The 12,892-nt window shown below is 43.4% G+C and overlaps 1 protein-coding gene across 1 annotated transcript in view; it reads right to left on the bottom strand.

Moving 5' to 3' along the window:
- Window positions 1-2,338: 2,338 nt before the first annotated feature.
- The window catches only part of LOC117468422 (neuron navigator 3-like), a 247,997-nt gene continuing 237,443 nt past the window's right edge, over window positions 2,339-12,892 (bottom strand). Inside the window, exons 8-9 of the mRNA XM_034112509.2 lie at window positions 6,061-7,177; window positions 2,339-2,608 (exon numbers count right to left, since the gene is read on the bottom strand). Of these exons, the coding sequence (XP_033968400.2) occupies window positions 2,467-2,608; window positions 6,061-7,177 (1,259 nt within the window). The 3' untranslated portion in view covers window positions 2,339-2,466. The remainder of the gene's footprint in view (window positions 2,609-6,060; window positions 7,178-12,892) is intronic.

The raw sequence follows: 12,892 nt of genomic DNA, 5'->3' as shown, positions 1-12,892 counted from the left end.
TCTTAAATGCTAAAAACTTTGATATACACATGTTTTCTGCTCCGGTATAGTTCCTGTGAAGTGAATTGACTACGCAGTTGAAATACCTGTCGCACTTTGGGAGCTTTGGATACAAAATACCCATTACATGTCAGGTAACACTTTGCAAAGGCCATCGCTGAGCGAACTGATCCTGGGTCTGGATGAGAACACATGATGGCAGCCTGCAGCGTCCCCGAGTCCAGCTGTCAGCGCTGACCTTTTCCTCCCAGACAAGAGACCAGCGCGGAGCAGGGACCCCGCTTCCCCCCGGTGAACACAAATAAACACACGCAGAAACACAATGAAAGCCATGCAAACCAGCCCACTTTAAAGGGTTCCTATCGTGCTATTTTTAGGCATATATTATGCGTCTCAGATATATCAAAACATATATAAAAAACATGTCTATGATGTGTTTTGCTCCAAATACCAAATATCATGCATTTCAGAAATCCCTCATCCCCCTCTATTCCAGCCCTGTTTGAGAAACGCTGATTTTGGGTTCTTAACGTAATGCGTAGTAAATGTGTGTATAGGTCCTGCCCTCTGGCCACACACTCACACAACTTCAGAATATTCAAACGAGCAACATCTTTGTTTTATTGGACTGTGTGAGGGAAATTAAGAACACGGGTTAGCTCTGAGTGCTAGCGATGCTAATGTGAACACAGACCAAAGCGGCATAGCAACGTTTCTGATTGGCCCGTGGGTCCAGATTTCAGATATTACGTCATATATCGGACGCAAATCTGGATCAGCTCCGTTGTTAGAGATGTGGGTACGGAGGAAAAGAGAGAGGGGTTATTTCCTGACGCTGTGTGATTCTCCTGACACATATTTATGTATAAAAGACATCAAAAAGTGCATTTAGCGAGATAGGAGACCTGTCAGGATCCTCATGTTCTGTCACGGTTGTAGTTTTGAATGTCTGCTTATCGGTCTTTCTCTCTGTGTTCCCCCTGTCGTTAGTTTCCCTGGTGTCTCGTTGTCTGATTGTGTTCACCTGTCGCCCTCGTGTTTCTCCTGCCCGGCTGCTTCTCGTCTCGTGATCACCCCTCCCGTATTTAGTCTCGTCCTGTGTTCAGTGTTGGTTCGTCTTTTGTTTGTTTGAGTTCACCGGTGAGAGTTCTGCTTCGTCCCAGTTATTATGTTATCCTTGAAATAAAGGCAATATCAGTGTAATCTGCATTTGGGTGCTGCTTGCTTCCCCCACCGCAACAAGACCTTTAAACCACACAGTCACACAAACGAATCAGACGCTGTTCTACAGTTCTCTTTTGTACAACACACAGACTCCAGGGTCCACCCCCCCCACCTGCAGAGCTGCAGATACAACTGACTTCCACCGGCAGCAGCATCCTCACTTCAGAAAGCCTCTTCCTGCAAGCTCCCCTCACCTCAGAGGACACACACACACACACACACACACACACACACACACACACACACACACACACACACACACACACACACACACACACACACACACACACACACACACACACACACACACACACACACACACACACACACACACACACACACACACACACACACACACACACACACACACACACACACACACACACCCCCTACTATCACTGCACACAACTAAGTGGTCTAAAAATAAGAAATATAACGGATACAAAACACCAGGGCATCGTTCTCTGCACCACCTGTACACATCCTGCAGCGACTCCTCACTCTTCCACTCTGAAGACTGCTCTCTGCAGTAGAGACAATGTAGAGCTAATGAATTATACAACACTTAATATAACCACTTGTTTCGTAAGTGGGTAAATGTATCGTCCGCTTGCCCCTAAAGCAGCTTTTAGCACACATTAAACATGCTGTGTGTGGATAGCACCTTCCAACACAAGGCCATTCACAGTGCTTTAAAGACATTAAGAGAATTAAGAAATAGTGCAGATAATCAAATATGAATAACACGGGGACATGCATAAAAGTTACAGTGCAGTGTGAGATATGAATAGTTCAATTAGAAGCAACGGCAAAAAGCTGAATAGATCCCGATGCGAGCAACATTTCAACAGACAGAGGCGGAGATGGGAAGTAGTGGAGTACAAATACTTCGTTACTGTACTTAAGTACATGTTTCTGGTGTCAGCACTTTACTCCACTTCTTATTTTTCTGACGGCTTTTTACTTTGACTTCTTCCATGTTGAACACAAATACCTGTACTTTCTACTTCTTACACTTTGAACTCAAATACCTGAACTTTCTACTTCTTACATGTTGAACTCAAATATCTGTACTTTCTACTTCTCACATGTTGAACACAACTCTTTACTTTCACTTGAGTAAAGAAGTTTAGTCAGTACTTCTACTTTCACCAGAGTATTTTCAAACACGAGTATCTGTACTTCTACTTGAGTACAGGATGTGTACTTCTGCCCTCTCTCTGAATAACCCACACAGACTCATCATATGCATCGTTGAGCTGTTGTACCTGAGATCTCCTCCAGGCACTGTTTGGCGGTCTTGCTGTAGACCAGCTCCCCCTTGGTGGGGCTGAGGCAGGGCTCTGCGGGGGCCATCATCGTGCAGTCGTTCTCTGAGAAAGTCCTGCAAGGAATCGAGAACAAATACAACAACACAGCCGTTAGAGAGGCAGGCGGAGGTGTCTGCTAAACCCAACGACAGTCATTTCAAAAGAGCCGTGTCTCCTGGAAGAGCTGCTCCGTGTCCTATTCGCTTCGCTTTAAAAACAATGCAAGGAAATGTCCTTTAGCTACAGAAACCTGTTCAGGAATATTGACCCATCAAAGGAGCCAAGCAGGTTCAAATACACATCAAATAATAATTTATAATATTTGTATGTATTATGTATAATACTGTCTAACAATGTTTGTTTGGATGATCCTCGTGAAGGAATCTGATGAAATTATTTGACTATAAAATGTGTAAAAATAAAAACGTTTGTTTGTTCCATTATCTTAACTGTCAATTATTGGCCTCAGTTGAAGTCCATTATTTGTTTGAGCTCTATTTCTCCTCGATGTCGCTGCTTCGAAAACCTCTTTTAAAGTCCGTACTATATACATTTTGTATTTGTAATGGGAGGCGTGTGGCGTAGTGGGATAGTGTGTTGGTGTTCGGATCAGAGGGTTACAGGTTCAAACCCCACTGCAGTCAGCATGCATGCTCCCAGGACTCATTTCAACATCGTGTGTGTGTGTGTGTGTGTGTGTGTGTGTGTGTGTGTGTGTGTGTGTGTGTGTGTGTGTGTGTGTGTGTGTGTGTGTGTGTGTGTGAGCACCATACTGACTGCAGCACAGTGCTATCAACCAACACACAGTAAACCTGGCAGAGGCCACAACTTCAGGGGGAATACAACGAGAGAGAAAAGCTTAATTAGTCGACCCTCCAGAAAAACGCGATTCTGCCATCGCAGAATGGCGCAGATTTTTAAAAGGCCGCATAATCCCCGCATTTTTCCACACAACGTTGAGAAACAAAAAAGTTAACTCGTCTTGACGTGAAGTGACGACGACGCGACGTCATCAGCACGCGCATCACAGAAGGTAACCAAGGTAACCACGAGAGAGAAAACACCAAGATGAAAAAATCTAATCCGTCTTGTTTACCGACCGTAAATGAAAACAGAATGAGGCGGAGAAGTGTGTGTGTGTGTGTGAGAGAGAGAGAGAGATAATACAATAAATAAACGTTGGATGTGTTTAATTGAATAGTAGGGGTGTAACGTTAGTGGCAGGTTGTGTGTGAGAGAGAATAAATAAATAAGACAGTATATTTATTTGTTCTGCATATTTAGCATATTTCGCAACTTCCCGCAATTTCGCCGCATAACAGCACATAAAGTCACATAAAAGCACAACACCCCGCATGTTTGTTCGCATAATTAAGGATTTTAGTCCGCGTCTTTCTGGAGGGTCTAAATTAGGCTGATGATGGTAAATATCGCTTCACTTCAACAGTTATGTGTGATTGTGTGAGCCGCATGTGCCTTCAGTTTGAGGGTTGCCACTATCAGTCACTATCAACCCTGGATTAATGGACGCAGCAGTTTTAGCTGAATGTGTGGGATTAAACGCTCAGTGTGGCGCAGCTGACGGTGCACAACAGAGACGGAGAGGAGCAGCGGGGTGAAGGATTAAGTCTTTTAAAAAGTAATAGGATTTTTAAATCTCTTTCTCTCGAACGCAGAGACTTTGGCGGCTTCTCTTCTCCGGATTACCTCTAATGTTTTAACAGAACATCGTCCCTTTTGGGCAGGTTCCCCTCACTTCCTGACGGCTGTGACACCAGCGAGTCGCATAGAGAAGGGTTGGTGCCAAAGTCTGACTTGAAAGATGAAACCCAGACAGTTGAATAATAGGCCGTGGCACTTGTCAGGCAGCGAGTGTTTGTTCTGTAATGACTGTGAAGGAGATGCGGAGGCGAGAGCAACGTGAACACAAAGCAGCAGCTGATCAGAGAGAGAGAGCCAGGGATATTCCTCATGTGTTGATGTGCAGGCAGGAGAGGACTCTTTAAAGTAGAGACACTACATACTGATATACACCTGAACAACAGCAGGAGAGGACTCTTTAAAGTAGAGAGACTACATACTGATATACACCTGGACATCAGCAGGAGAGGACTCTTTAAAGTAGAGACGCTACATACTGATATACACCTGAACATCAGCAGGAGAGGACTCTTTAAAGTAGAGACACTACATGCTGATATACACCTGAGCATCAGCAGGAGAGGACTCTTTAAAGTAGAGACACTACATACTGATATACACCTGAACATCAGCAGGAGAGGACTCTTTAAAGTAGAGACACTACATACTGATATACACCTGAACATCAGCAGGAGAGGACTCTTTAAAGTAGAGATACTACACACTGATATACACCTGAACATCAGCAGGAGAGGACTCTTTAAAGTAGAGATACTACACACTGATATACACCTGCACATCAGCAGGAGAGGACTCTTTAAAGTAGAGACACTACATACTGATATACACCTGAACATCAGCAGGAGAGGACTCTTTAAAGTAGAGATACTACACACTGATATACACCTGAACATCAGCAGGAGAGGACTCTTTAAAGTAGAGACACTACATACTGATATACACCTGAACATCAGCAGGAGAGGACTCTTTAAAGTAGAGAGACTACATACTGATATACACCTGAACATCAGCAGGAGAGGACTCTTTAAAGTAGAGATACTACACACTGATATACACCTGAACATCAGCAGGAGAGGACTCTTTAAAGTAGAGATACTACACATTGATATACACCTGAACATCAGCAGGAGAGGACTCTTTAAAGTAGAGACACTACATACTGATATACACCTGAACATCAGCAGGAGAGGACTCTTTAAAGTAGAGACACTACATACTGATATACACCTGAACATCAGCAGGAGAGGACTCTTTAAAGTAGAGACACAACATACTGATAGACACCTGAACATCAGCAGGAGAGGACTCTTTAAAGTAGAGACACTACACACTGATATACACCTGAACATCAGCAGGAGAGGACTCTTTAAAGTAGAGACACTACATACTGATATACACCTGAACATCAGCAGGAGAGGACTCTTTAAAGTAGAGACACCACATACTGATATACACCTGAACATCAGCAGGAGAGGACTCTTTAAAGTAGAGACACCACATACTGATATACACCTGAACATCAGCAGGAGAGGACTCTTTAAAGTAGAGACACTACATACTGATATACACCTGAACATCAGCAGGAGAGGACTCTTTAAAGTAGAGACACTACGTACTGATATACACCTGAACATCAGCAGGAGAGGACTCTTTAAGTATCTGTTCCACACACACACACACACACACACACACACACACACACACACACACACACACACACACACACACACACACACACACACACACACACACACACACACACACACACACACACACACACACACACACACACACACACACACACACACACACACACACACACACACACACACACACACACACACACACACACACACACACTCACCTGTACATGAAGGGGGCCACAGTGGCAGTGTTTGGATGGTTGTGCTGCTGTTGTTGAGGAAGTTGAACTACTCCGTTCCCTCCGAGCGCTCCTCCCCCTCCAACTCCCCCTCCTCCTCCCAGCATCCCAGTGGAACCAGAAAGTGCAGAGGTACTGGTGGAGGAGGTCAAACTGGTTCTTTTTGTCTCTGAGCCCCCGCTGGATCGCTGGATATAGAAACTCCCGCCCTGCCCTCCTTTCGTCATCTTCCCTCTGTCGGCCTCTCCTCCTCTCAGGTTCCCGCTGCTGTTCAACGCCGGACTCTGACTCTGCATCTGACTCTGAGGCTTGGCCGTCGTCGAGGTGGAGGAAGAGGACGAGGAAGAGGAGGAAGGAGCTTTAAGTCCTGACTTGGGGATGCCGCTTGAAGAGTTGCCGCCATCTTTCTTTGACGGCTTCCCTCCCTTGGGGATGAGACTGGCGATTTTGGAGTTCTTCTTGTTGCCGTCAGCGGGCGACGACTCTTCTTTGGGCGAAGAACTGTCCTTAGAAGATTTCTGTCCAGATCTGCTGCTGCTTTTGTCCTCCCTGTCTTTGGACGATGCTCCTGTCCTGCCGCTATTATTGGCTTTCGAGGAGGAGGAGGAAGACGAAGGGGACGTTCTGCTTGGTGCCGTGATGGACGGAGATGGGGTTTTTGTCGATATCTGATTTGCTGTCGAACTACTTCCACTGCTGCACGCCAAATTCGTAAACCCGTCCTCACCGTACTCCGACAAATCGTCCTCCTCCTCAAGAGACATTTCCGCCACAGATGGAGACGCTCGAGACGCTGATCTGGGGTTAATCAAGCGAAACTTCTCCAACATTGACCTCTGATGATGCCCACCACCACCGCCGCCTGCCTTTGACCCATCGTGGAGGGCTTCAGGGGCCTCAGAGGGGGAGAGCGCGGGGCTGGAGAGCATGGAGGAGGTGGCGCTGTGCTTCAGATTCATGGATTTGCTTCTCCACGATTTGGTTGGCGAGGGGATGGAGGAGGAGATCAGCTGCTGGCCGCTGAGGCTACTGGGAACCGAGCCGCCGCCAGAACAGCTCCCGTTCATCCCGCCCGGCAACGGGATCCCCCTCAGCGCCTCTGGAGCAGGAGAGAAGAGAGGAACAGGTGATTCACAACTACGTTTCCATGGTTATTAGGAAGAGGGTATCTGTGGGCAACTCTTATGGAGGACTATTCACGACCATTTCTTTACACCACTGGTACCTGGAGCTTTTGGGCATTAATGAACATATGCTGACGATTTCAGGACACAATCCAACAAAACCAGCTGGATGGAGAAACAGACAAAAGCCTCAACACTGACTGACTGAAAGGTACTGTTTGTTCTGTCCACACAACATCTGTAATACGCCTTCTACTTTCGCCTACTTATGACAGTATTCTCATTTCTGGCTTGGCTTAAACCAAACCTTACCTCGTCAGTTGCCTGCCCAACGTTTCGTCTCAAACACTGACATCCATGGCGGAGATCTACAGTCTGTGTGTGTGTGTCTATGCATGCAAATATTTGATATATTCAAGCATTCCAAAAAGAGTAAGAGTGCATGTGAGAAGTGTATCCATCAGCTGAATGGTATCATCTCCTCCGGCCTGGATGAGGAAGATCTGTGTCTGCAGATTCAAATGAACCGACACTGATTTACTGGAAGGAGTTCACAGGTTGGGAAACTCATGATGAGTCATGAATACTGCAAGTCACCAATCAGTCGTGTGTGTGTGTGTGTGTACTAGCATTACTATACTTGTGGGGACCTACATCTGTTTACATAGTCATGTGTGGGGACTCGCCTACCTTATGGGGACAAATTGGAGGTCCCCATAAGGGATCATTAATTTTAGGGTGAAGACTTGGTTAGGTTTAGGATTAGGTTTTGTGTGTGTGTGTGTGTGTGTGTGTGTGTGTGTGTGTGTGTGTGTGTGTGTGTGTGTGTGTGTGTGTGTGTGTGTGTGTGGCCATCTGAAAGTGATTAAGACATGGGGAGCATCTTTTCCTGTGAGTTCATGTGTTTGACCCTCAGGGCAGGTCAATGTGAATCAAAGACGTTTCAAAACATGTGTGTGTTTCTGTGTGTGTGTGTGTGTGTGTGTGTGTGTGTGTGTGTGTGTGTGTCTGTGTGTCTGTGTGTGTCCACTCAATTAACCCCATCTTTAGAGATCCTGTCTGCTCCTCCTTGCCCAGCCCCTTGCAGTGCCGAACACACTTTTCACCACATGCTGTTGCCATGGTAACAGACTCCTCTTCTTCTTCTCTTTTTTTTTCTTTTTTCGCCTCAACAGCCAAGGATGACATGCAGTTTCTCCTGGGCGTTGGTGGACCCTTTGTGACACTCGCTGTGTGCAACTACAGATAGTAGGACTATATGTCCATGTGCTTTGATAATTAGTTAATGATATACATAGTTAGTTATTAACACTCACATTTAAAAAAAAAAATGGGTTGTTGGGCCACTTCCTGTACACAGTGAACATTATCACAAAGACCCTTCTTATTTAACCTTATCTGTATTAAGCCGCCACATAAACAGTGTGTGTGTGTGTGTGTGTGTGTGTGTGTGTGTGTGTGTGTGTGTGTGTGTGTGTGTGTGTGTATATTGACGATAAGATAAGATAGGACTTTATTTATCCCAAAGGAAATGTTTTTGCCAACGTTACAAATAGGGATGTCCCGATCACCTTTTTTTGCTCCCGATCCGATTCCGATCATTTGATTTTGACAATCTGCCGATACCGATTTTTCCCGATCCGATCTTTATGCAATGCATTAAGAGAGAACGGATAACGGCTGGTCATCCAACGCGATGAGTTCAGCTATCTGGCTGTTATTGTTTGGCCTTTTCACTGTTCTGGGGCAGTTTCTCTTTCCTCTTGAAAGCCTCTGAAAGTGTCGGTTGTTTCCGTGCCGTTACCCGAGTGGCCGCTGTGTACTCGTCGTGTTGTTGTTGGTGTTTGTTTCTCAGGTGGCGTATTAGATTGGTCGTGTTGAACGTAGCTCTGTTCTTTCCACCACGCGGAACCTCCGCCTTGCAAACATTGCATCTGGCTGTTGCACTGCCTTCGCTTTCAATTTTATAATACTTCCAAACTCCTGACATTTTCTCTGTCCCGACTCCCGAGTCACCAGCTGAACGTAGCCTCTCGTTAGCTTACTGCTGCTATTAGTCACTGCGCCCACTCTGTTGCTTTGAGAGGAATAACCAGGTCTGAAACAAGCCCAAAGAAAGCAACACATACATGATGTTGTGTAATTTTAAACCAAAACTAAGTCCTCAGGATGACTTTAAGACGTGAACATGGTGATTTTTGTTTTGTAACATTAAATTAAAAAAAAAATTATAAAAAAAAATAAAAAAATCCCGATCCCCGATTTTTTGAAAATCACGTGATCGGCTCCGATCCCCGATCACGTGATCGGATCGGGACATCTCTAGTTACAACGATACAATAAACACAGCAGCATAATAATAAAAGTGTACAGTAACAGTGCAGTAAAAAGAGCTAATTAAATAACTACAAAAAACATAGACGGTCAAAGAATTAATATAAAAACTGTACAGAATGATTGATTAGCCAAGAAACGTAGTGGCAGATACCTGACTACACGTGATTATAGAACATTAATATTAATATGGCACATTTTCGTTCAGCTTTCACCGAGTTCGCCTCCTCATCCTCGTTCCTTTCAACGAGGAGAGCTATCACCAACGACCTTTGGTCCAATTTAACAAACGTGCCCTTTTTGGTGCTTCAATTAATATCTGATAATCGTAGGCATGGCAACAAGACAGCTTATGTACTTGGTGAGAGCTTTAATCCTGAGACAAAGTAACTCTAATGTGTTTACTTCACAAATAAAGACCTCTTTGCTGAGTGTAACACAACTACATCTGTTCCTGTTTAGTTCATAACATCTGCTTTGAAACTAGGCTGCACGATTTTGGGGAAAAATCTAATTGCGATTTTTCTGACAAATATTGCGATTTGCGATATTTGTTTTTAAGCGACCAAACGGAAGTTTATTGTAACATGCGGCCATAACTCCGGCTAGGAAGGTCGCATCAACATGCTCCCGTCTCTAGCGCCCCGCAGCCCGAGCTACGAGTGAAAGAACTAAACTTACATGAAGCTTCCGTTGGGTTGCTTTAAAGTCGAGCTTCAGTTTAAGAGTCACCCTGTCATAGAAACATTAGAAACATGTGATGGAGCATTACTAACCTGACTAAGAAAGCATCTGAAGCTCCATTGGAAGCCATTTGGAAAAGTATTTCAAAAATACTTGGCAGGTGATTGGATCAATCTGTCTATCACCTTCTATCATGGGCTACGCCTACTTCTGATTGATTAACAATGGCTGGTACGTGTGGAGCACAGCACGTCTGATTGGTGTGGAGGACTGACACACAAGGAAAAAAAAAAATGTAAAAAAAAAATTGTAAAAAAATAAAATTGAATTAATCCTTCAGCCATAATTGAAACACAGCATTAATTCTCACTGTGATAGCCACCTGTTAATCATAAACTAGCCCCGCCCTAATCCATATGCTGCTTAAGCGTTGTTTTACGGTACCGTACATTTAAATGACTTTTTTTGTGAGGTTATTAATCAAGACAGAAGCACCAGAAACATATAACAAATACATGAGACGTTCTTCTGTCAAGCCACTTCCTTTTATCCTCTTCAAAGCACAACATTGACTTTGTTTAAGATTAAAAACACGAGAAAGATAAATAAAGAAGATGGGGGGGCATCCTGTGTCTCTGTTTCACTCTCACCTGCTCTCGGTTTCTGTTTCTGCCCACAAGGGTTTGTCTGCATTGCTGACATTTACCCACAATTGATTTTTATTTTCCTTTACTGTGGACCAAAACGCAGTTTCATCTCCCCTGCAGCGAGTCTTATCTCTGCCAAGTGAAGCTCGTCTGCTGCAGTGTGAGGAGGACGAATACACCCGAAAAAAACCTTGAAAGGAAACTGATCGACTGAAACATTTATGATGCGGTTTACTGAACAATAAACACATTTTAACACTTGAGGACTATTACATTCGGTTTCTCCATAGCATTTATCACAATTCTTGGACTGCCATTTCTGTCTCAATCAAAACGTAAGTGAGTCAAATTGTAGGATTTAAAGCGAGGGAAAAGGAAAAGCTGCCTGACGATTTATTTGGTCGTTGTTTTGTCCCTTTTTCTGTCGGTTAAAAGTACGACAATTCAGACAGAAATTGAAAAGCAAGTGGACGTCTTGAATACAATTGTTGATTTGGTTTTTACTCCAACGTCTAAATGCATCTCTTCTTCACCCCCATCACGTCCTACTGATCCTGCCTCAGCTCCACGGGCTGGAAAAATGCTTTGAAAGGGGCACTTTTATGCTTTTTGCCAGTAGTATATATGTGTATATGAGTATCTAGCTCAGGGGTGTCAAACTCAAGGCCCGGGGGCCAAATCCGGCCCGTGACTTCATTTGATGTGGCCCCACAAGAGCTTGCAAAGAATAATACATACACTACATATCCCACAATGCATCTCAGATTTGACTTTTTTCTCAGAATTTGACTTTTTGAAATGTTACTTCATTTAAAAAAAAAAAATCACTTATCTTTTTTTATTTTGACTTTTTTTCCAGAATTTGGCTTTTCTTTTTAAATCATTTTGTGACATTCTCACTGAAGAGACTTGCAATTATTTGCCCTAGACTTCTGCTTTCAGACGTAGTTAATTATGTAATATACTAAATTATTTTAGATATATGATATATTTATTTTTATATAGTCTTAAAGTTACAACCGGCCATAATGCTGATGTGGCCCGTAATGAAATTGAGTTTGACACCCCTGATCTAGCTACACACTTTAAAAGAAAAGTGCATTATATATTTCTATGTCTATTTTGAGATGTTTCTATTTTAGAATTGTTTATTTCTACTCTTTTAATTTGTGGTTATGTGCAATGCCTTGTTTTGTTTTATGCTACTGCAACAAAACAAATGTCAAAATTGGGATTAATAAAGTACATCTTATTATTAAATGTGTCACATATTCTAAATAGCAGCCATTTTGGAGATGTTCTCTTGTACTTTGAAAAATGAGTAGGGACGAAATTGGCCATTCTCGTACCTGACGCCTGTGATTAATGCTATGTGAGCCGATAGCAAAAGGCTGTTGATTAACTATTTGTTGTGAATAGTCGATTAGGTGTTAAATAAACAGCCTTACGCCCTAACTCCTCTCACAAAGCGTAATGACTCTGATTAGCTGCATCATGCCAGACACAGCAGTGCATGGATTTTCCCCTCCGGTCATTTCTAGTGTTTCAATAGAATCCGTTATATCTCTGTCAGAGGAACGATCTGGGGATGATTCAGCAGAGTGGAGAGAGAGAGTCTGTCTGAGTCAGCGCTGCCACCAAGTGGTCACCATCAACACCTACACACCACCCGAGCTTCAGGGAATGTTAAAGTGTGTGTTGTATCATGCAGAGGAAGAATGCAATAAAGTGCATTTACTCAGGAATTGTACTTAATTGAATATTTGAGGCACCCACCGGTACTTGGGATTTTTCTCTACTGTTTGTGTATACTTTTAGATTAGATTTGATAAGATCACAAATTGCGCAAAAAAATGTGCGAAAGCAGAATGTAAATAAAGAAATGGATAACATGAATAAGAATAAACAAAAATGAACATAGTGTGTGCATGATTTAGAAAACACTATAAGAGAATAATCTACTCCGAAAACTCACCTCTTCAATCTGGCTTTTAATGTGTTTTAATTGTTTTTGTATTATTTGAC

The sequence above is a fragment of the Pseudochaenichthys georgianus genome, chromosome 23 (assembly GCF_902827115.2).
Source record: "Pseudochaenichthys georgianus chromosome 23, fPseGeo1.2, whole genome shotgun sequence".
Lineage (NCBI taxonomy): Eukaryota > Metazoa > Chordata > Actinopteri > Perciformes > Channichthyidae > Pseudochaenichthys > Pseudochaenichthys georgianus.
The sequence above is the reverse complement of the archived record's forward strand: the minus strand, read 5'-3'. Positions and strand labels throughout refer to the sequence as shown.